General features: G+C 40.2%; 2 protein-coding genes across 4 annotated transcripts in view; one reads left to right on the forward strand and one right to left on the reverse strand.

The window, feature by feature from the left end:
• Nucleotides 1-4,163: 4,163 nt before the first annotated feature.
• LOC131981594 (T-cell leukemia homeobox protein 3-like) lies at nucleotides 4,164-8,117 on the forward strand. The gene is made up of 3 exons (XM_059345968.1): nucleotides 4,164-4,793; nucleotides 5,740-5,977; nucleotides 6,580-8,117. The coding sequence occupies exons 1-3, from the start codon at nucleotides 4,367-4,369 to the stop codon at nucleotides 6,761-6,763; spliced, it is 849 nt and encodes a 282-aa protein (XP_059201951.1). The 5' UTR covers nucleotides 4,164-4,366; the 3' UTR covers nucleotides 6,764-8,117.
• Nucleotides 8,118-9,048: 931 nt separating this feature from the next.
• The window catches only part of LOC131981595 (Kv channel-interacting protein 1-like), a 45,738-nt gene continuing 29,779 nt past the window's right edge, over nucleotides 9,049-25,007 (reverse strand). For 2 of the 3 annotated variants that reach the window (XM_059345969.1, XM_059345970.1), the window contains exons 2-8: nucleotides 13,035-13,159; nucleotides 11,784-11,853; nucleotides 11,625-11,695; nucleotides 11,424-11,531; nucleotides 11,207-11,311; nucleotides 10,770-10,832; nucleotides 9,049-9,525 (exon numbers count right to left, since the gene is read on the reverse strand). In XM_059345969.1, the coding sequence (XP_059201952.1) occupies nucleotides 9,478-9,525; nucleotides 10,770-10,832; nucleotides 11,207-11,311; nucleotides 11,424-11,531; nucleotides 11,625-11,695; nucleotides 11,784-11,853; nucleotides 13,035-13,159 (590 nt within the window). In that variant the 3' untranslated portion in view covers nucleotides 9,049-9,477. Of the gene's footprint in view, nucleotides 9,526-10,769; nucleotides 10,833-11,206; nucleotides 11,312-11,423; nucleotides 11,532-11,624; nucleotides 11,696-11,783; nucleotides 11,854-13,034; nucleotides 13,160-24,095; nucleotides 24,231-25,007 lie in introns of those variants that run through there. The other variant, XM_059345971.1, reaches the window with a different exon arrangement.

Genomic DNA, 25,007 nt, shown 5'->3' on the forward strand with positions numbered 1-25,007 from the left:
CTAGCGATTTTTGAGCCCAATATAAATATCAAAATAACATAAATGTATTTTTTTATATTTTATTATTAAAATTGTATTGTAGCAAAACAGCACGTTGGCTTCAGCTTTGCTCCCATATGCAGGGATCTGAACGTAAAGTGTCATCTAAATGATATAAATACTGCACAGGTTGGCTGCGGGTTTTTCAACATCATCATAGAAAGTGTATAGAAAAACATTAATATAGATTTTTTTTTAATAGTTTTCAACTTTAAAAAGCAACATTTTTTACTTTCATCAATCATTTAGAGAAATATGACTATCCTCTATTAAAAGAGAACCTTTTGGGGATGACAGCTTTCATATTTGGAAATTAAAATCCTTTAATATCTACCAATCCATATATTTGACATTTACAGTGACATTTTACATGGTTCATCTGCTTTTTAAGTGTCTGGCAGATAAATTGTGTCCACAGAGTACAGAGCAGTGGCCCAGGGATGATGATGGCCCTGACCTGGTCCCTGATGGGGGATCCCATTCCTCTCTTCTCATCCAACAATCCCACTGAGCATGTCAATATGAAATAGTATCCCCCCCTCCACACACAGACACACACAGACACACACACACACACACATACACACACACACTGGGGCCATGCTATCCCTCCCATTCCAGACAAGACAGGCTTATATTGATAGGATGAGGCTGTAAACTGCTGCATCTGTGTGAGAAGATGCATGGCGTGGTATGGAGAAAAGTGTAAATTAGACTAAATCAAGTCTCCCAACAGTAAAACACATTTTCTCTATATTGCTCTCAACGTGAGCGTGATTTACTACACGACTTTGGTTGTATGTGGGTTGAAGGAGAGAGGGCCGTAAAGCTTTGTTTACCCAACTTTAAAAAATCCACAGCCTTGTAAATGTTGTCAGATGGCCGATGCCAGTGTCTTTCAGCTTAATACTACCTATATTAAATAGTTTAAATATTTCATAAGGGCGGTTTTTAGAGCGAGGGAGGGGAAATCGTTAGCTGCGGTAAAGTTTCATTAACTGGTCCCCATTTCGCTGCGAGGCAAACTCATCTCCTCTTATTGTAATAAAACAATCTCTCTCTCTCTCTGGGTGCTGCTATCCACTCATCTCCTCTCTCTACCGCCTCTCTCCTTCTCTTTTACATCATAATAATACACTACATCCCCTTTAAATGCACTATTACTTACCGCTGCCTTTTCATATTGTAACATCACGGGCACTTTAGCGACAATATAAAAGCGTGTCATTCATTATTCAGAAGCAGCCGGCCTCGTCCCCCTTTTAAAAAGTCAGGCGCGCTGCTGAAATTGATAACGGCGAAGAGACGCGCAATAAAAACGCAGCCCCCGGGTACCGAGCTGCAGCCCAGACCCCCGATTATGCAGATCAAGTGGTAATTTCTCAAACAAATCGCACTCTTTCACTCTTTTGTTGTCGTTTCTTTTTGGACTTTTGGAATCAGGGTGTCAGCTTTTATATTGCCTGTGGAAAAAAAAACGAGGATTGATGCGCATCTTAATTGTTCTTGTGGGCTGCAGGCATTTTCAGAAACGCTATCTAAATATTTTGGCCTAAACGAGATAACCTTAAGGCTGCTTTGTTAAAAAAAAAAAAAAAAAAGGAATAAGATTGGGTTTTTTTAAGTGGACTCTTGGTATCAATTACTTTTTACCTTTTCTCCTGTAATCATGAAGCAATGAAATGATCCGACACTGATTTCAACATTCAGAACATCAATAAATCTACAAAGTCTGGCTGCAGGCGGGCTGGGGCTGCTCCTGGTGGGGTTTGGACACCCGGTGTCACGGTGGTATCCCGGTGGGTCAAAACTAATGTGTCATAATCACTCATAATCATTGGATTACACCGGATTACTAACAACATACATCTGCAACCAGTGGGACCCCGCCTGCCGTACAGGGCGGAGGGATATTATTAATTCTCATGAAGCACTTATTCACTTGTGATCTATGTATCTACCTATACGTGACCATCATACTTGTTCTAAATAAATTAAATCAATTTAAATAGCCTATGCATTTTGTTTCTATCACAAACGCCGCCATGATTATACTGTTGGGGAATTATTATTATTGCAAATGTCATCAAGAGAAACATAAAAATGTCCACAAAGATGACAGCTATAACAGACCAATTCTCCCCCATCAAAAGCCACCGGTGAGCTCACATATGGCAGGGTGAAACAGCCAACACTCAGTCTGTCCATATTGCCAAACAAACACCTCGGGCCTTGTCCCATCTCATATTGCTTCATAAGACTTTATTGTGAAGGGCGAGAAGCGGATCTTTTTTTTTTTTAAATATATATTACATACTAGAGTCATTTTTGCATTTCTGTGTGATTTTGTGGCTTAAAACCTCACAAATCACAATTCCATCTTACTTTAATTAAATATTATTTTAATGCATATTAACTTAGAGTATCAAATCCATTTTGGCTGCATTTTAAATAAAGGATTTTGATTACAAAAACACTGACAATAATAGTTAACAGCTGGGACAAAAATGGGCCAAGAAAGCAGGAAAAGCCCAACACTAAATTGAATTATTATTTTAAAACACATGCCTACAAAACCGATGATTAACGAACATGTTGAGCAGAAGCCTACAAATATAAAGCCCATTGTCACTAAATGAATATGTTGGCCATTACTTTGTTTAAGTACTGTAATGTGATCGCCTAAAAAGCCACCTGCCGCATCCGAACCCGACGCGCATTTGTCTGTCCCTGAGACAAGTTACTGAAAATGTGATTATCTGGTCACTTTGGGCGCCTGTTACATTGAATCTGAGCGGTTAGCAGCTTCCAGAGTCCGGACACTTTATCTGAGGAAGCCCATGGCCTTCCCCTGTCAGGTCATTTAATGTGGCACTGGCTACCAGGAACAAATAAGCGCCATGTAATGATTTGCCAATAGGTACTGGTGATTCACTGCCACTGTTCAATTAAACCGCTGTGCTTTGATTTTAAACAAAGATGTGATGGGTTCCTTGTGCGTAATTACGCACTGAGAAAATGATAAAGAAAAAAAACCCCTGCATTTATCATTTATATCATGTTCCAATAATCCCTCACACAATATACTTAATAAAGGCTGATGAAACGGATTATTGATTGAATGTTTTTCTATGTGTTTACAATGTTTTTACACTCTTGGTATACACAAGATGTAAGGTTTGGAAAACAATTTAATCAATTTTAGTATCAGTTTAAAAAACAAACATTTTTAAACAGTTGAACATTGAACGCCACAATGCAGGCGAATGTGAATAAAAACTACATAAGAAATGTATAAAAATAACTCTCCACATTTGATTATATGGCGCAGATGTGGAGGATATTAATTAAAGGGAACAGAGATTCAGACCGACATTCCTTGTGGCCTATCTTTTATAATACATCCATGATGAATAGTCTTCAGGTTATAACGCACTTCCTAACAACCAGTTTCCGTGTAAACGTATTATTCACGTGCATCCCGCATGTGTCACATTGAAGAGGTGACACAGACAGCAGGAGGACAGATGATGCGCACTTTGTGCCTCGCCTGAAAAGTGGAAATGCATAAATTCATCAGACCCTGAGGTGTGAAAAAAGTTTTCCCATCTGATATCATACATCACCAAAACTTGTTCACAGTGAAGACATTTATGAGGACGCGCTGAACGCAGACAGATGACTGACCAAACACCAGTTGGTTGAAACGATAAAATATTACATGTTCGTCACCAAAGACGCCTAAAAGAGCATTGATCTTCAGTGATCCCTGCTGCTATTATTTAACATATGTCATATATATTTCCATGAAGCTGTCGCTCGCTCCTAACTCTCCGTTATAATGATAAAAAACGACAACATCACACACTGAGTCACTCAGAAGGCATGAAGATGCCATATCCTGCCATATATATATAACAAGCTGACGCCCGTGGTTATTGGAAATCTTGGTTATTGTGCCAAACTGTGGGCCTACCCCCATTAACATTCAATCAGTCATTGTGGTGCCAGCCAATGAGTGGAGGAGAGGGATGGAGGAGGACGGAGCTGCTAGACGGAGCGTTTTGACGCGCTGAGAGGAGGACAGAGCGTCACATCTCTCCAAACGCCCATCAAACTTTCAGCACAGCCTGCAGAGAGGACCCAGTCCTCTGAAAGAGGCCTGTCAGAGACAACGAGGACACGCTGGATTCTGGACACGCGGCCGCTGGACAGCGATGGAGACACTACTGGCGATTACTTTTGGTACAGTTTGACGCTGCTGTGATCCCCGCTGAAAACATCCTGTTCAGTTTTTTCGTCCTTTTTGAGCGACAGAGCGACGGGGATGGAGCAAGCACCCAGCGCGCCGAGCCCACCTCCGAAACCGGCCCATCACGAGCCCATCAGCTTCGGCATCGACCAGATCCTGGGAGCCGGTACGGAGCCGGAAAATGGGCGCGCGTCTGGAAGGCAAAGTGGATCCGATTTAAGCAACGGGGACGGGTATTACAGTTTAGGAAGCCCGACCGGGGCCAGCGCGCCCTCATACACCGCGCTGTCTATCTCCCTCTCCGGTATCATGCCTCCGGTGGAGGCTTCAGGTTCATATGGGGAGAGCAGGAGTCTGGGAAGCCGGGGAGTGATCCGAGTCCCGGCACACAGACCCATGACAGCCCCGGGACCCCCGGCGCCCGTACAGAGCGCTGTGCCCGGGTTCGGAGGGCTGTGCTTCCCCTGGATAGGAAACAGGTTCGCCAAGGACAGAATATCAGGTAGGCCAACTGTTCCCCTCATTCATATTTTATTATGTTTAAACATCAGTAACTGCTGCTGAAGCATTAACACCTGAGCCAAATATTTGTAGAAGCCAACTGACATGCTCTCAAATTAATTATTTATAAATGCCTTAAAACAAAGGAAACGACAACAGTAAACTAGTTTAAAGAGTTTATATATATGAACTATATTTAAATATTATTATTATTAAGCGTATTGTAGCCCATCTGTGTGACTGACTTTACTCGAGTTGAAAATATATGTTCTACATTATTTAGATAAGCAAAACAAATCACACAGCCACTTTAATCAGGCTTTGTTTTGTTTTTTAAATAAACAAATAGTAACTGCAATGTCGGTCATAATCTATTACTGTATTTAACCCCCCAAAAAATAAGAAAAATGATATTAATAGGCGAGATTAAATTGAAGAATTAAAAAATATATAAGACTGTCAGGCTGGCAAATACCTTACTTTATAAATTATAGAGAAAAGTAAAACAAAAAGATCTAGAGTAATAAAATGTGTTATATGTTTTTTTGTATTTGACACAGATAAATTAAATATGAACAGGAGCTTCTTTTTAAAGCAGAGGCCTGTAATAATAAAGTGTGTGAGGAAAAGATAAATAGAGGCCTGCTGTCCTAATTAGCAGTGCGGATATTATGCGTTAAGGCTCAAACAACTTTAAGATGAGATTTCATTTATTTTTCATTATTGCATTGTTTCCAATACTTGGCCAGACTCATCTTTCATAATAAATTTCAGCCCACATATTTCACATATGGCTTACACAGTCTAAATAGGGAATTGTTGTCAAACAGGGCAGATATCTGTGATATATGGCCTTGAATTTCCATACAGAGTGGGGAGTGAATTAGTCTGTTTGCTGCTGTAGGAGATCTCTCCACTCACCTCTGTGTTCTGTCTGTTCCCTGCAGCCGCTCTGGTGCCGTTCGCCGTGACGAGGCGGATAGGACACCCGTACCAGAACCGGACACCGCCCAAACGGAAAAAGCCCCGCACGTCCTTCTCCCGGGTTCAGATCTGCGAGCTGGAGAAGCGTTTCCACCGGCAGAAGTACCTGGCCAGCGCCGAGCGGGCCGCCCTGGCCAAGAGTCTGAAGATGACAGACGCGCAGGTCAAAACCTGGTTCCAAAACCGCAGGACCAAGTGGAGGTTGGTATGAAATCATTATTCAAGTCTAAGCTGCCTGTACGTTCAATCACAATCGTATTTATTCCCAAGTCACCGTAAGAAACCTGCACTATTAAGTGTTACACCAGCTTTAGTCTTCCTGTTCAAAAATCAAACTTTCCTCGCGCTGCAGATGACCCCACGCGCCACTTCCTGTGATTGACCACGTCGACACGGAACAAAAAACCTTACAGGCTCAACAAAAACAGCAAAAGTATATATTATTTTTAAAATCAGCTTTGATATAGTTATCTTCATTTGTTTTTATTTTTTCTCCTTTTAGTTTATCTTCTACAATCAAGCGTTAATATTAAATATTAACTCGAAAAAATTACTTAGAAATATACATGTTTGTATTTTTTGCTGATATTTCACGCTTGAGATAAACATTGGCATCTTCTCACCGCTCTGCATTATTTTTAATTTAATTCTTAAAACTTAACGCTGCTTTTTTTGCAGTTTATGATAATTTTCACAATTGCGGAAGCTTCCTTGCTGGCCTTTAATCTTACATAACTCCACTTTTATGTTCATATATTTATTCATGTATCAATATTTAATTTTTTTTGCTCCTCTTTCTCCAGGAGACAGACAGCCGAAGAGAGGGAGGCGGAGCGTCAGCAGGCCAATCGGCTCATCCTGCAGCTGCAGCAGTCCGCCCTCCAGAAGTCCCTCAGCGAATCAGCGGTGTCGGATCCACTGTGCGCGCATAACTCCTCCCTATATGCCCTGCAGAACCTCCAACCCTGGGCCGAGGAGAGGGAATAGAGACCAGACACCAAGCTGTAATCAATAAGCATCTGCTATTATCCCTGGGAGGATAAATAAATTAAATTAGGCCTACATGAGGACAGTGGGACTTACTTTGATCCATGCAATGGATAAAAAAAAATGTTGGACCAGATAAACTGAAGGATGGGTCACAGGCCTTTGAGTGGACGGTTGTGAATTTGGACCTGACATGATGGTGAGTGATTTTGAAAGAGAAACTTTCTTGGAATAAATCTAAAGCAACTCTGTACGTGGGAAGCAGTGAGACTTTTTTCAAATCCAAAAAGGAAAACAGAACTTGTCATTAAAAATTCTCATCACCCTGCGATTGTGCTCTTATGCTTGTACTTATTCTGTATTAGAATAAGAGAGAGAAAGAAATTTACTCTATAGACCCTGAAGGAGGCAGTTCAGATTGTTTTCTGAAGGTCTCAAAAACCATCTCCTTATTCTGAAACAGACTGAAACACTTTGAAAGGGAGTTGGCTCTGTTTTTAGAGGAAAAACACCAGTCACATGAAAACACCCATAACATAATAGAGTAAAAAAATAAAAAAATATGTCTCTTCCCCCGTTTTATTAAAATACACGAAAAAGACCTCTTCACAAAAATGCAGATTAAAGCTGGTAACTGTTCTGTTTTGGTGCTTAAACTTTCTTCCAAGCTCATTTATAAATGTACCCAAACCACCACAATCACCTGTACATAAACAGGTGTGGTTACCCCAAGAAAATGATGCCTAAATGTTGCATTATAGGTGAGGAAATGCTTTTGTGCGCAGTAATAAAAGGAAAATAGATGTCAGGATTAGAGGGGAGAGAAGTGAAGAAAATATGAAAGAGGCTGTAAGTTGAGTAATAAAAGGGAGTGATGCATGTTCAGTGATGGTGGTGACGTTTTTTCATATGCACATTATCATGCTTTATTTGTGTGCACTCTGGGATCGAGGCACAAATGTACAACTCTTTTTGTACTTCCATTGTATATGTGTAAATAACAATATAAACTGTTCTTGTGACCCCTTTCTGCTCATGCTCTTTATGATGCACCATAAAAATGATTTTAAGGTTTTATAACGCAATAATTATAAGCTATGAAAACATTTAAAAAAATTGTGGAGGGAGACGATAAAAATACCAGACATTAATTTATTTTGTTTCTTGAAAAGTTTATTGATAAATATAATGATTTTATACAATATTTCAATACACACATTATTTCATTCGGACAGTTTGAAGCTGCCTATCTGTTTGTCTTCCTGTCTGTCAGTCTATCTGAAAGTATGTCTGGGTACATTTGAGATGAGCCGCAACACACCTCAGCGAGGATTTGTATTTTTTTACACTATTGGTAGCACAGTGAGTGGGCATGACAGTAAAATAATTTCCTAAATCTTTATTTTCGTGCTGCTCAATCTTTAAAACGATGGCTCTTGATCGAAACATGGCTTCCATTCCTTCAGAATCAGTGACAAGGTCTCTTTTGTCTTTCCATTTCCAGCTCCCCTCTTGTCTCTCCCTCACAGTGAAAGGTTGGTCGCTCTGAGTCGACATTTTTAACAGACAGAACTGACAAAAAAAATATTTTTTCTGGCACAAACATGGCCAGTTCAGCTGGACTGATCGTAGTCTCCACAAACTGAAGTTACATGCTCGAAAAATGACATTAATATTCAGGCAAACATAAACTTCACATCAGGACACCACACACACACACACACACACACAACCACATGCACATCCCTGTGTCACTCTGTATGCCAGCAAACCTCTGAATGGACTCTTTATTTAATGATGAGTGCAAACCAGGTAGAATAATTACAGTTATATCCAATTGGACAGAAAGACAGACAGGTAGTCAGAGTCAGAAAACACGCAGACAAGACACAAATGATTCCACAGATACAACGGTTAAATATCTACAGTAACACTGAAACACTGACCAACACCACTGGAACACACAGTCGGTGTAAAGAGGACTGTTGCAAGCTGTCACGAGACGTAAGACTGCAAGCCGGCTGAGGTTAAATTCAGCTCTGCAAACCTTCACAGGCCTGAATTTAGACTGAAAACAGATGAGGTGGCTCTGTGAGATGCTACACCCAGACCTCGGCTTCCCAAATGTATGTAGCTAAGTATATTTCCACCAAGTGTTTCATGGCACATATATGTTAAATATACCGGAGGCCTCTGTCTTGCATGCGTCACAATATTGCTCACGTTTGTTGTATTGACACAGAAATTAATGATGAAAACTGCTATTATTTAATGCACAGGGTCGATCTCGCTGCTCGGCTGCTTTTTAGGAATTCCAGTCCTGCTTTTTAATGTACACGTTTCAGAAAAGAATTTGATCAAACGCGAGAGAATCAGTATTTACACAATGCCTTGAAATACACACAGTCTGAGTAACGACAGCAACAAACGGAGGGAGACGGGGATGAGGAAAATGGTTACACAAAGGTCAAATTAAGGGTTTAAGTCCAAAGGCCGTTTTCCAAAAATATCTGTCACCATGGATTTGTTAGAACGAGGTGCCTTCTCTGAAGATTTGTGGCAACCATCCCTCACAAAGCGACAAGATCCATGTTTCAGTTCAATCGCAAGTAATGCTGTTCCTTTTCTTTTGCATGTTCACTTCTCTTTCTTCTTTGTTGTCTTCTCTCGCTATGTGCTTTCATTTATTGCACCGTCTCTCTCTTTTTTGTTGTCTAGATGACGTTTTCAAAGAGCTGTAGAGACCTCATGATGTTCTCATCCTGTGTAAAGAGGATAGAAATTAAGAAGCTTAGTGTGAGGAGAAAGTCAGCCAACAAACACCATTTAATTCAGTTTACTGGCCACTAGGGGGCAGTAAAAGCCTATAAAATGTTGGTCAGTGCTCTCTCTGCAGACAAACAAACACACTGATATAAAAGGCAGCAAAGACTATAATTAATAGCCAGTATAGTGAGACCTGCAAATTAGGAAGATAACCAGAGAATCTGAGAAATGATTCATAAATAAAAAGTAAAGTAGTTTGATTTTTGTGCAAAAAGCTACAACTCCTTTTCAACAGCAGACATTTTGTCATAGTAGGAATGCAAAGATGTAATAAGCTGATAATATTAACTATGGCTCTGGTCTATAGATGGAAATTTATCGTTGATTTTATTATTTACAGGTGTTTTTTTCCTACTATGTCAAAATGTCTTGAGTCAAAAAAGCCCATTGTGTGTGAAGTGGGGTTGTATGAAGTTCTATCTATAGTCAGTGTAAAGAGAGTACTGGTACAGAAGCTAAGTAATGTACTGCTGTGGACGGGTGGTAGCAAAACATATTTTAGCCGAAATCATATCAATAAAAATTAATATCAATTTAAGTGTTTTCTGTATTTAGAATATTTTCACAATTTTACCTTGCCATCAGACAGCTCTTTTCTTTTGGAAACCCAAAGTCATTGTCATCTTCTTTGAAAAAAATCAGTAATTTTACCTTGCAGAACACATGAGTTGCTGGTCTCCCACTGCCTCCTATCTGTTAGTTTGTTTGTATTGGTTTGGTGCTTTAAATGTAAAGTTGGGAATCAAAAAAGTCACACAATAAAACATAACTAATGGAGACAGTGATAGACTAGCAAATCCTGTGTTCTGTGAGGTAAAATTACTGTTTTTCACAAGGTCTGGTGAATTTGAAGAAAGCATAGATAACAGCTGTCCGACGGCAAAGAAAAGCACAGAAACTATTCAAAATCCAGCATAACTGATATTGTTTTTTTGCACAACTAAAATATTTTTTTGCTGCTGTCATCCACAGCTGTATATGTTTAGCTCCTGCCTGCTTCTCCAAACCGGGGACGTGTTGACTGCCATCTACTGTAGCTAATACTAATACTGACTAATGACAAGTAGCTTATACAATTTACTTTAGTTGAACCTTACTTTAATAAATTCAAACTAAGTGAACAATAATATTATAATACTATAATTTTTTTTTTAAGGGGGTGGGGGGTGGGGGGGAGTACCTCTTGACAAGAGAAGATGAACTCATCCAGAGTGACCACACCATCTCTGTTTTTGTCCATTTTCTGTGAAGAGCATCACACATACTGTCAGTCCATTTGTCAAAGGTGAGTCAGATATTAACATATTTGTCAAAGATGCAAAAACGTTTGTAAAATCAGTAGCTATCACTATCATTGTGTAATTTTGGCACTTTCTTTCTTTACACTCTTTGGTGTGGTGTCTTCACATTAAGAACAAGTTTAATCTATTTTCACTTTTTTTATCTGCTCTGCCACGGTGGACATGCTCCTGCTAATTACAGTTTCTCTTCTGCTGTTGCTGCGTTCATAAATGTAAAAAAAATGTGTTTGACTGATGCCTCGCTGTTAACTCTGTCATCAATAACTATGTTGTTGCATTTTTACTAGACTTAATTAAAGGACTTAGATGTTGTTACCTGAAAGAAGGCATCCACATGCTGTTTGGGTGCGTCATTTTTCAGGACAGGGTAAGTGTACTTTCCCATCATGTCGTATATCGCTCTGACGATGTCCGTCATCTCCTGGAAACGGAGCAGCAGACATTAAGTATTAAATTAACGTAACAATACAAGCACAGGGGGCATATAACCACAAATGTAAAAATGATGCATGCCGATATACACAAACACACACCTCTTTGTTGATGTATCCATCTCTGTTGATGTCGTAAAGGTTAAAGGTCCACTGGAGCTTTTCAGTGATGGAGCCCCTCAGCAGGATGGACAGAGCTGTTACAAAGTCCTGGTGGAGACAAAAAGGACAGAATAAGAAACTGACAAAAGACAGCCAGTGTGAAAATAAAAACAAGAATGTTGATGTAAGAATCTCTCAAACCTCAAACTTTATGGAGCCGCTATGTGCTGTGTCAAATGCGTTGAACAGGTAGTGTGCGTAGGTGCTGGCATCTGCAGGAAGAAGAAGAGAATGTTTGGGTAGAAACTATACAGAGACAAAGACAGGTTGAGACTTAAACTTCACAAACTCTCTCTTTACCTCCATGTGGGAAGAACTGCGAGTATATCTGCTTGAAAGTGTCCTCGTTCACGACGCCACTTGGACACTCCTGGAAAGAGAGAGGGAGACAGACAGAGAGGGTGAGGAGGAGGGAGATGTTAACTGCAGACACCAACGTGAGTAAATGGTAAATGGGGTGCACTTATATAGCGCTTTTATCCAAAGCACTTTACACTACGCTACACATTACCCATTCACACACACATTCATACTGGTGGCCGAGGCTACCTGCCACCATTAGGAATTCACATTGATGAACGCAATTTGGGGTTCAGTATCTTGCTCAAGGATACTTGACTGATGAGGGTTTCACAGATGGAGAGAGTAGGTGGAATACATTTAAGGATCTCACGAAGTGGAAGGGAGACTGGCTGTTGATTAAACCTCTAAAATGTGTAGTTTGTTATGGTGTTATATTACACCAGACTGCAGTTTCACATTCTGACCATCTGTCCACAGTGTCACTGTTGAGTGCATGTTTTACACAGGGCTTTAATTTAGCAAAACAGACACCAAAATAATCCATCTGAGCTGAACTTAAATACAATTATACTTTAAAAGAAGAGAAGAAAAATATTGTTGCGAACAGAATCTACATAGAATTTAAATGTCAACATTAAAATGGGAAAAAAGGAAGAAAGCACCAATAAGATAGAACCAACAATACACTGGTACAGTGGTCAACAAATAGGAGCCCTCAACAAAAAATGATTTGGTCTCCCAATGAAATCTGAATATTTTTGTAAAACAAAATCTTTACAGAAAGTTTTAATAAATCTACTGTAACTACAATAATTTTTTTTAGATTTTGGATCATATTTAACTATATATTTTATATGTCACCAAACTCTGTCTTTTGTTATTGTTTTGATTAAGAGACCTCTGGTGGCAGAAAATTACATATTGTGCATTCGACCCGTGCAGTAGTCTATATGAGGGTTTCTATAGGTCTAAGACGGATTATTGCACAAACCAGGATGGGACTGAATGATTCAAGCTGTTTAGTGAATCCTTTAATTCACAAATGAACTAAATAATATTCAAACATAATTCTGAAATATTGGGTTGATATTTTTGTTTTTTCTTATAAGAAAGTCTCATGGTTTGCTTGCACAAGAAACCTTCAAGTTAATTTAACATGTGAACACGAGAGCAAACGATCTACTGCTTAACACATGGAGTCTTTTGGTACATACTGTATGAGTCTATGAGGAGGATACAGTCACTCACGTTCTTAAAGCCCCTGTAGAGCACTTGTAGCTCTCTTTTGGTGAAGTTGGTTATAGCTTCTAGCTGGTCGAGGCCCTCCGGTCTATGGCAAACCATGGTCATCTCCAAGTCATCATCGGCTTTGTCTGAAGAAACACACAGATAAACACAGAGGAAATAAATAAAGTGATAATCCTAAACAGAACTCCCTTCCTTCCTGCAAAAGAAAGGAAGGATAGATATTGCAAATAACATACAAAAGAAGAAAAAGAGGGCTTCGGCGAAATAATCTGTACAGGTCAAGTTTTAAATCATTTAAATATCCATTTACTGGAAAGGGCAGAAATGATAAGACTGTAGTTTTAAAAGGGAAGGAGGAGAGAGGAGAGGTAGAGGTAGAGGTCGGTCTCACAGCTCCATGTTCCTCCTCTCTCTGGTCCGATCATTAACAACTCATTACTCTCCTCGCCGGAGGGGAGGGGAGAGAGGACAAACCATTGACAACACGCACGCACACATGCACGCACACACACACACACACACACACATACACACACAAACACACACACACACACTGCCTATAGTTGAACATCATAGTATAAAAGTACATTTTTGCAAATGGACACAAACTCCCTGAAGCAATCTACAATGTAGTAATTATGCATAATATTATAACTGTGCATAATTTAATAGACACAGTGATAAAATCTCAGAATATGATAAAGTGGTCATAATGTGCAGTAGTAAAATCCGAGCCCAAAAGAAAAAAAAAGAAGAAAATGCACTGGCCGTTAAGTAAAAAGATGGTGCCTTTTATGAATTTCAGAATAATGTCTGATTGTCCGTCTCTGATCTGTCTGAACCCGTACAGCTGGGGGTTTTCTTAGTGTAAAGCATTTAGAGCTCTAAAGTTCTCATCTCCGGATTCATTAGAGGTTGTTAAAAAAATCATAGAGTATATCATAGAGACATTTAGACACTGATGTGTCAGTCTAATTATTTATGGGAACTAACCTTTCACCTAAGGAACAACACAGTGCTCAGATAGCATTTCCTCTGTTTTTGTTTTGTTTTGTTTTTTACATTTAATGCAAATTACAGTCAGTAAAGAGAATATTGCACTGTTATCTGAGGATTTAAGCAGGCAGTAGTTTGAATGGGTGCTGGCGCAGTTATAGTGTCTTTTGCAGATACAATGAGTGAGCATAAGTGTTTCTAAGAGCCCCTGTCTTGCTCTAATGAAGTGTCACAGAGTGCAGTGTTCACACTGTCCTTGGCACTCCAGATTTTGAAACATCAACAGTCTTGAAATAGAAACATTTTTATCTGTGTGGCAAGACCATTAGTGCTTTGTAAAGCTTCATTACACCAATACCTCTTCAACTCTATTCTCTCAGAGAACCATGGGTAGCAGGTCAACATTTTTACTGAGCCAGCCAGGCAAAGACAACTTCATCTCACTGCTAAATTAAACCTCAGTCAACAGTCCAGTGTTTCCATTTAGTACATCAGCAGACATGTTCATATAAATAACTGCATAAAAGTGCTACCAACATGATTTAAAGGTATTCTACGCATTTCCTAAATGCATAGAGTCACACAAAAGTAATCTGTCTGAATCAGCACTAGACGTGTGTGGCTGTGTCTGTATCTGCAGGCACCCTGCTCTCTGTCTGTATTTTCTCTTTTCAGTTAATTTTGCTGAGTTGGGGAATCTCTGGGCATCACCCTTGGGACACACAGCTACAAAAACAGTGAACACAGCACCAACAATGCAAATGTGTAAAGGTGAAACACCAAGTTTGAAGGTTGTGATTACAAACAGTTAGCAACTAGTCACATTTTTGTGTTTTTAATGTTTGTTTGTTTCTTAGTGTTTTTTATATGAGCCTGTCAAAAAACGAATTTCTGTCACTCGTGACGGACAATAAAGTTCTATCTATCTATCTATCTATCTATCTATCTATCTATCTATCTAGTCCTGCACAGTGTGCCTTTAACAGCAAAAGTGGGTGTGCATCCCTTTGAATTTCTAACATGGAACTGTATGTGCTCTAAAGTTCGGTAACTTCATTGTACATGTTCATACAATTATGCTGCAAAACAAAACTCAACTAATTTTAAAATGTAAAAGACTATAAAATACAATAATAGAGCTTGTTATTCGCAAGAGCTTATTAAACGGCACACACTAATTGCCTACATAATGGGTGCATTATCACAGTATGACTTCATGTAACTACTGCTGAGTTGCTAAGCAGTCTCTCTTTATATAGCTTCTTTTTTCCCCACACACACACACACACACACACACACACGCACACGCACACGCACACGCGCACACACACACACACACACACACACACACACGGTCACAAAACCCCTGAAGGCCATTTGTTTCATCACTGAGGCAGTTCAGTGTTTCTCAATGTCACATTAGAGTGGAGGTTCACACTCACTGCTCAAGGTGAGATTATACACACTCAAGTCCCAGAGGTTTACAGGTATAGCCTGCTCTACACTGCATCATCACACATAACACAACATGTACAAAACATACCAGAAAAGTTTCATCCTCGTGGCACATACTCTAGTGAATGCATGCAAACACTTGTGATGCTCTTACATAATGTACACCGTACTAGCACCTGCACAGTCACCGTCACACTTAATGCTTACACTGAAAGCTACCACAGCTCAGGATGTCCCATCTACAACTACAATGCAAAGCTGTGTCGCTTTAAGACAAAGATAAAAGTTACAGCATTTCACTTTTTCAATTTGTAATCTACATTACCAGACTACAATACCAGGATCTCTTGATAAACACAGAATGTATAAACACCACAGCATGTTGAGGGTGTTGTTTGTTAATCAGACTGAATACGCCCTCGGTGGAAAATGTGTGTTTTTAATACCATTTAAACAGAGCAGACTTTGGAGTCAGGACCAGTTTGTGGCCAGGTTTAAAATTGTTGTTAAACACCTACACTTTGTCCATTTATCTCATTGGTTATCAGAGAGATTTCAGCATGTACACAAATATATATATTTTTTTTAATTAAAAAAAGAAGCCAAATAGGTGAAATTATGCAATAAATGCAACATTGTGAAAATGTGAAGTAAACCAAAAAATGTATGTTTATACAGTACATTAAAATCACTGGTTAAAAAGTATCCATACACATTAACAGTGTAAGATTTGTAAATTGCAAAATGTGTGAAACATCCAGGAAAAGTGAAATTGTGATATGAAGACAAGGCATGTCATTTGTTATTACTTTTAGTATTTATCCACTATAACTGCTAGGGGTTATTTGGAAAAAAAATATTTTTTTTGCATTTGTAATATTCTTCACAATATTGAAGGAAATTGCCATTTTTGCTTCATTATTTTCATTTTCATTTGAAAAAAATATATTAAAATTATCATGATGAGTCTATAGAAAATATGTCAGCAGGGACATCCCTGCAGCACAGCACTTAGTTCAGAAGAGTATTTTGACACATATTTAACACAAATATTGCCCCTCCTATGACTGAATATTGCACTAGTCAATAACATTTTGATAGTTCAACATTTTGATTGTTCAGCCTTAATCACTATTAACTTATTGAATGTTTTTAATCTTGCCATTCAGTTATTTGTAGCTGGATTCGACTCAGTTTTCTGAGCCTATATGATATCAGACAATATAGTAAGCAGTGTTTACTGAGTAAAGGAGATATAGAATACCAAAGCTGCAGAGAACAACATATACAAGCCCTCTATAGGAAGCCTATACTATGAGAAGTTAATGGCAAGAGTTCAGAATTCAGCACCTGCAGTTAAGTGCAAACAGTCAGTCTGCAGCTTCCAACATTCACTGTTTGCTAATGAATATATTTTTATTCCATTGATTTTCTCAGGAAGTAGCAGCTGAATACAAGTCATCCCAGTCTCACATATCTAATTTTCCCACATAAATAATCCAGTGATTTAATGAATTTCAATAATTCAATAACTTGAATTAACTCACAGACAGACAGACAGCAGTGTAAACACAACCTCCCTCCATCTGTACTGACTGTGAGTGAAAAGAGTTGTAACACTGACTCACCCTCTACAGTGATGACTCCCAGCAGATGCAGCATTTTGACGGCCCCGCAGCACAGCAGGATGATGGCTATAGTGTGTAAACTGTTCTCACTCTGCTCCTCTCTTTCCATTCTGAATAACTGCTTTCTTTCTTTCCACTCGCCTCAAAAAACTTTGTGTCCAACTCACCACTTGGACTTGCTGGAGGTTTTTACCCAGTCGCTTCCTCTTCCCCTCTCATGCCTTTAAACTTTCTATCCATCCTGCCTTCTCCTACAGTGAGATCAGCACTCACCTGCCTCTCTCTGTCTCTGTCTTTTTATCCCCCTGTCTCTCTTCTCCCTGAGGCATCTCCCTCTCTTATCCTGACCTTCGCTCCATCCCACTAACTCTCTCCCCCCCCTCTGTCCCCCGCAACCCTACTCCCCCGCTGTTACAGTCACTGTGTCCTTCTCTCTTTGGAAACGAAGCTCTAAGTTGAGGGTCCGACCCGAGAACACTGTAACAAAGATAAACTCACCTTCTACTGTACTGTGTGTGTGTTTGTCTTGTGACAGTGTGTGTGTGTGTGTGTGTGTGTGTGTGTGTGTGTGTTCATGAGCAGCAGATCAGTACTTGATTAATTGGCCACATTAAGACACACAGTCTTCCCTGAACAACAGAAGGCTTAATTTACTACAAAGTGACTTTTCTAACCAAACATACCGGAGTCCTTTTGAAATGACTTATTCTACAATGTAAACAACACTTAATCTTCATATTTAATTATGAATACACCCAGTGACAACATACCACATTCAGCCCCTTTATAATGTCTTATTACAGTTTTTCTCATTTACTGTGCATTCAGAACAATATAATGTCTTCTCAAAATGGTATTTTGTGTTCAAATGACACACAAATACATCATATGAATAGATATTTCTAAGAAACAGCTAAACACTGACTTGCTCAATGTAAAATTAATGGAAAACACTAATAGTTATTTAACATGACCAGTGTTACACTTACTGCATAAGCACAATATTTTACTGTAAAATAATTTTGTGTAATGTTTTTATACTCAAATATAAAACATGTAAAAACATGTCATGTAGACAGAAATATGAAATATGACCCACATCCCAATGAACGCAAAGGCAGATAGATATCTATATAGAGGACAAATAAAAGAGAAATGTTCTGTATACAGTAAAGAAACTAAAAAACAAAAAAAGGCATCCTGTGTTCTGTTTGGTGTACCCACAGCATCACATGGTCACCAAAGTGGCCAGAGAGATTATGCCCCTCCTTTATCTTGCCCCTCATCATCATCATCATCCTCCTCCTTTTAATACCGCTCGTCTTGCCTCTCTCCTATATTTTGGCATCCATATCCCCAGACAGAAGCACTAAACTGTTTATTATTGTTTTGTTGCTCTAATTGCTAATTAAACAATTGTGCAACATGTGTTTGACCATATGAGGAGTCAGGGTAGAAATGAGTAAATTTAAGCTCAGCATTTAGTGTTTCACATGAACACAAGATATTTTATTCATGATTCTGCTGAATTTAGAGAATTGGGTGTAGTGTTTTGGAGGGAAAAAAATGTGGATTAGAACTGCAATATGTGCTTGTATCTGAGAAAAATCTGTTCAGGTTTGGAGTTTTAGGTTGTGGTCATTGTTTCTCGAGTAGCAGTGGGCAAATAATTGAGAAAAACTGTAATGTGCTTGACTGAAGTACAGGGAACTATATAAGCTGCTTTGACCTGATAGTACCAGCAGGGGGCAGCAGTAACCAACAGAGAAAACCAGTGTTCAACCAAGCTTCAATGTCTTATACATTTCATTACATGCGTAACTTCAAATATAGCTCATATGTTTTGTCATATCACAATAAAGCTCAAATTATTTAAAAAAAAGTATTTTTCTCAAATAAAAGGTACCATATTCTTTAAATATAAACTATGAAATGATGAATAAACATGATCACATGTTGTATATTTTCTGCAGTATCTCTGCTGGTGCTCACTCAGTCTTCCTAATGTGAATGTAAAAAGGAGCAGTGATTGCCCAGCCAGCTGAAGTGTAGCCACTGACTCGCAGGCTGCAGGGGGCTCTGCTGTATCAAGAGCTTTCCCACAGAGTTGTCGATTGAAGGTTTGCTTTATTTACTGTTCTGGGATTAAAGCAGTAGCGCTGGGTAAAATTAAATTTAGTGGCGAGAGCAGCATTTAATTTAATTTGCCAGACATTTAAAAGATGCTTAATGGTGGAAGCATCACTTGCTTAAGATGATTGAGTGTATATTGTGTTCGTTCAAGTAATCAGCCTTCAGCTGTCTCTCACTGTGACGAATCAGCAACATTTTTGTTATGGTAGAACACTTCCTGCCTAGAGCGTTCAGAGGAGGGCTCTCCCAGGTACACTGATAGTAAGGGGGCTTCTCATGCAATTCTCACAGAAATCTCCAAAGAATTTTTGGTACCAGATCACAGCATGGGCATTTTCTGTGGTGTTCCCCAGGGTCTGTGTGTCTTAATGTGGTATTTTGTGGTATTTCAATACAAGTTTATCACCAAATCTGTCACAAAAGCCGCAACAACTTCTTTTTTGGTTGCAGCAGGCTGATCTGGGATCAGCTGAGAATAAATGTGATCCAATGGCCCTACTTTTGACTGAGCACTTTGACTTTCAAACTAAAAATGTTAATCACTTTAAAGAGAGGCTCCTGCTTAGAGGCCCTCTGACCCACTGGGCCTGTGCAGTAATCCATTCATGGATATTAGGAAGTCAATGATTCGCTCCAGCTATCCTCTGCTGGCCCAAGAGCACAGGAAGTGTTCTGGTTTTCTCTCTTTTTTTTTTTTTTTGAAAACAGGAATAATTTGGATCAGTATTAGAGACACTTTTGTAAGCAAAGGTCTAATTACAACATTCTGATTCAGAAATGTTAAACTTCCATTTTCAAAAGTGGCAGTGTATAATTGATATCTTGTAGGGCATATTTACTTTTTTAAATAGGGATGCCAGATATTTTTTCAACCAATACTACTGACTGATAATTACCCGCTTTTCATGGACGATGCCAACAAGATACTAAGTAATTTCATTACATTTTTGTATTTTCAAAAGAAGTTCATAACCTTTAGTTTATGCACAGCTGAGGGTAAGAAAGGCTCATCTGTAGTGAGCAAAGATACATGATTTATTACTCCACAGCTCTGACCAAACCAAATCTATCTGACATCACTATTGTTACAACAACAAAAACAAACAGTCCTGACTCTTCAATTGTTAATTTTCCAGTAATGCACAATGAAAAACTGCATGAACTCTGGCTTTTATGGAGCATTTCGCCTGATAATTAATATGCAGTCTGTCAAATTAGACATTTCGTGTTCTGCAACTGAATCTGTAAACTTAGCAGGTCAGAAAAACAAAATAAAACCAACCTATAGAGCCACCTCACGGGGTTCACTTCCATCTGGTTCACAAGCTAGTACAAGACATGCAGTTTGACAGCAACCAAAACCCTGAACCCATTTCTTTCAGAGCTTGTTTGGAGTATTAAGCAGTGACCTGAACTGTCAGCAAAGAAAAAACTGCCTGTCACTCTCTGCAGCCAGCACCCTCTCACAAAAAATACACACACACTTTCTCCAGCCCAGAAACAGGATTTAACTAATAGCTTTCCTCTAAAACTACTGCTCCTGGCTCTCATTTTCCAATGTAAGCATACATTTCTCCTGCATCTTTTCCTTTCTTCTGTTGCCCACTGAATCCCCCTTTCTCCTCCATTTCTTATCTCTCTCACTCTGCCAAACTCTCGTCTCACTCTGCCACTCTATCTCTGCCATGCTCTCTCTTTCTTCCTCATACACTGTCCTGTAATCCTTGCCAGAGAGTGTGTCATTTGCATAATCTGAATTAGCCTAATCTGCCGTCCTGGCGGCGATGTAGAGGGCTCGCTCTCACCGGCCTCTTTAATGGCGGGAGAGGTGCTCTCCAAGAAAGTAGTAGCTCTGCTGGCCGTGGGCTCCCTATTCGCATGAAACAAGTATCTTAAAAATAGATTTCAGCTGCAACAGTCCTATTTACACCATGCCAAAGCTGCACAACATAATCATGTTCTACAGCGTGAATTCAAGCCCTCGCTCTGAGACGCATTGTTTTCCACAGTAAACATCCAAGCCAGTGGACACGAGGCCAATCCCTGAGTGGCCTTTGGGTGGTTCACTGAAAGTCCAACCACTCGCGCTGCTTGAAATCACACACAAACAAAACACACTTGTACACTTGCATGTATCCAGTTCCACACCCTTGAACAAGACAAACATGAACACATTATTTAAAGGGTCATAGATAAAATATTAAGTGCCCATGTGCATAAACATCACACACACTCCCATACACACATCTGTCTGCTTAGTAACCCTCAGCCTGTGAATGAAGACTAAAGTGCTGTAGGGTGTTTGCAGTGTGTGTTTGTGTGTATATGTGGCACACACATACACACACTAACATCCTCTTAATGTCACTTCTGCACGTGCGCCACTGCTGCTTATGTTTGGAAAGAGTGAGTGAAATGCTGCTCATTTACACACATGGAGCAGCATGCCAATATTGATCTTTGAGTAAATACATGTCTAGACTCAGAGAATCTGCAGAAGTACACAAACACAAACACAAACACACACACACACACACACGGCTGGATGCCAAGAGAGGAGAATGACGAGATGACTTAATAAGCACTCACACCAGCTAATGGCAGCGTGGGTGATGGAGAAAGGGAGCAAATGAGCGAAAGAATGGAGGCATAAAAGAGAGAGGAGAGGGAAGAGAGGTATGGAGATGAGGGTGCCAGGAGCAGATTGTGGCGGTGGCATGTGAGAGTGTGGCGGGGGGAAATTAGAAGTAAAGATAAAGAGAAACAAGCGTGGAGAAGGAGTGGGAGGGAGAAAAGGAGGGGGAACAACAGTGAGACGAGAAAACAGCAGGATAAAATGGAAGGGAAAAAGATGTAGGGAAAAAGAACTAGAAGAGAAGGTTGAGGGGTGGGGAGGGAGGAAGCAGAAAGCAGAAAGAATAAGAGATAAGAGAGGGAAGCGGAGGAGTGACAGAGAAGGAGAGGAGACAGGGAGAAGATTGAGACAACATTGCTGCAGGGAGTAAGTGAGGGAGACAGAGATGTAGGGGCTGGGAAAGAGATGGAAAATCCACCAGGGAAGGGTGAAAAATGCCAGGTGAGAATGCTGCTAGAGAGATGAGTTGTCAGAGGCCACCACAACAGATATGAAGGAAAAAAAGCAGACAAAACCAGGCAGACAAGACAACAGGTGGGAGACAGACAAAGAGAGGCTGTCAGGGGGAAAAAAGAGCACTTGACAGAAAATAAAGAACAACAAGCAGCCTTGATGAAAACAGACAAGCAGGCTTGAAGACTTTCACAACACAAACATGACGCAAGGCTTATTTTTTTTCTGTCTTCTTCAGAGCTCAGTGATGAGCTCGTGCACAGAGGATCAATCATTGTAGGAATCTAATCTCACAATATTACAGCCGAGCACCGTCTCCCTCTCAGTGTCGCTGTCAGTGTCACAATCCCGGATAACAAGTTATCTGCAACAGCACAGAATAGGAGGCTGCACACATGCAAGCCCTGCTGCACTAATCCTGCAAACAGTCAACATGTTAGAGCGGGAGAGGGGCACAACACAACACCAGAATTACAAACAACCTCCAAATAGCCTCAGCTCTGCATCCAATTCTTTCATGTCTTTTTTGCAGGTTATAATAAGCTTGTTTTTCATTTTCACGAGTCAGATTTCACACGTTTGCACAATGTGAGTGTTTCCACAATCACCTCATTATTCAAAATAGCAACAAATTTACGCCCTGCCTTTTTAACACCCATGGGGATGTGGTAGGTGTTTGTTTTGTGCTTGTGGAGAAAAAAATGAAGCTTATTCAAAAGATGAAACGAGCCATATGCACTCACTTGGAAAATGTCCTGTATGGTCTAATTTGCACTGAAAAACCGATAATAGCCTGCCTCAACAAATAAGTTGAAATGACTGCACACAATAAATAGGGGATATTATCACTCTGGCACTGGACTCTGGCTCTGTGTGCCCGTTCATTTGAGCAGCCTGTCTGGATTTGTTGGATTTCTATAAATGAGGTTTACAGGATTTTATTAGAATGAGTAACAAGGGTGTAAAATATTTCTCACGGGCAACAGGTCTGCCCCCAAAAAAAGAAGAAAAAAATCATCTGAATATTTGCATCTCTAACCGGCTCCGTCTCTTTCACATGGCCTTGACTTACTTAGGAATACCCCAATCTCATCAACCCCCCCACCGTCAATCAACCCCCCTCCAACCCCACCCCTCCCACCCCAAAACTGACATCTATTGTTGCCATGGCTACCGTGCTTCCAAGGTAACAGCAAGACGGAAAAGCAGTGTGTGAGCAGAGTGACAAATACCTCCGACATGTGTGTGTTTACCAGCGTCGATGCCCACTGCTGCACACACGCACGCGCACACACACACACACACACACACACACAGCCATCCAGACAGACAGAGCGACACACACACACACACACACACACACACACACACACACACACACACACTCAAACACAGTGAAAGAAGTCTCTCACTCTTCCTCCCACTGTCAAAGAGAAAAGATGAGCCCAACAACAATCACATGGCTGCACACTCACACTGTCGCACTAAAACTTTGTTGTAGAATAACAAGATGGTCTTTTACCTCTGTTACCTGTTGGTCTTTCTTTCTCTCTCTTTCTTACACACACACACACACACACACACACACACACACACCTTAACTAAAATACCAGCAGTTATTAATCTTTGGTGTGCAGCTTGTGTACGTGCGCTGTATCTACTGTAGTGTGATAAAATAAAACACTGTTAAAAGTTTTCCTGTCCATATGTGTGTGTGCATTCTGTTTATATGCACATGCATGTGTGTGTGTGTTCCCTCACCCCTTGACAGCCTCCTCGGCTTGGTCTGCGTGGTCAGCGTACCCACCACAGCCCCCATGTTTGCCGTCGTCGTCGTGGAAACAGGCGCGTCTGTATGCTGAAGTCTGTGTCTCTGTTTTTTGTCACGTGTTTGGACGGCTACAACGCACACACACAAGCTCCCTCGCTCCCTTTCTTCCTCTTCTCATCCTCCTCTCCCTCCCTTCTCGTCCCCTCTCAATGGCTGCTCTCGGCAGAAACCCCTCTCTCTCTATCATCCATCCTTTCACGCTTCCTTACTCCATCTCACGGCGCTCCTCCTCTCTCTCTCTCTCTCTCTTTCTCTCTCTCTCTCTCCCCTTTTTCTCCCCACACTCTCCCTCAAATTTCCTTGTTTTCCATTAGGGGTTTATAGCCTCCCTTCCTTTCTTCCTCTCTCACTCTCCCTCCCTCTCTTTATCTCCCTCCCACCTACACCCGCGAGCCAAGAGCCAAGCGGAGCATCAGTGATTCACTATGAAATCGCCAGGATGTTGATTCACTAAATTATAAATTAATATGAGTGTACCCATTGATTTGTAAACGATAACACTCTGTGAGTCACTCTGCGGAAAAAACAACAAACATGCCCTGTTACATTTCACACCCAAACGCATCTGTTTCCCTCTGATGGAGGGCAAATATGCAAATACATACAGGCTGAAATATTGATTTGAGAGGTAAATATGAATTATGGAGTGAAAAAAGAAACACATGGATGTGACAAAAATTATGAAGAGTGCCGTGCTTCTTCTGTTTTCCCTCAACAACACGGTATGTTCATGAAAAGGCCACTTCAATCCATCAGCACCTCCACTCACTCAATCCATCATTCCTGTTCATCCACCCATAGTACTCCAACATACACGTACACGTTAACAGTGGATAGATAAA

The sequence above is a fragment of the Centropristis striata genome, chromosome 12 (assembly GCF_030273125.1).
Source record: "Centropristis striata isolate RG_2023a ecotype Rhode Island chromosome 12, C.striata_1.0, whole genome shotgun sequence".
NCBI lineage: Eukaryota > Metazoa > Chordata > Actinopteri > Perciformes > Serranidae > Centropristis > Centropristis striata.

Excerpts from the sequence above, each read along its gene's own strand:
- LOC131981594 (XM_059345968.1), top strand. The coding sequence starts at position 4,367 with ATGGAGCAAGCACCCAGCGCGCCGAGCCCACCTCCGAAACCGGCCCAT. Across the intron at positions 4,794-5,739 it reads CGCCAAGGACAGAATATCAG|CCGCTCTGGTGCCGTTCGCC; the intron begins GTAGGCCAACTG and ends TGTTCCCTGCAG. Across the intron at positions 5,978-6,579 it reads AACCGCAGGACCAAGTGGAG|GAGACAGACAGCCGAAGAGA; the intron begins GTTGGTATGAAA and ends CTCTTTCTCCAG.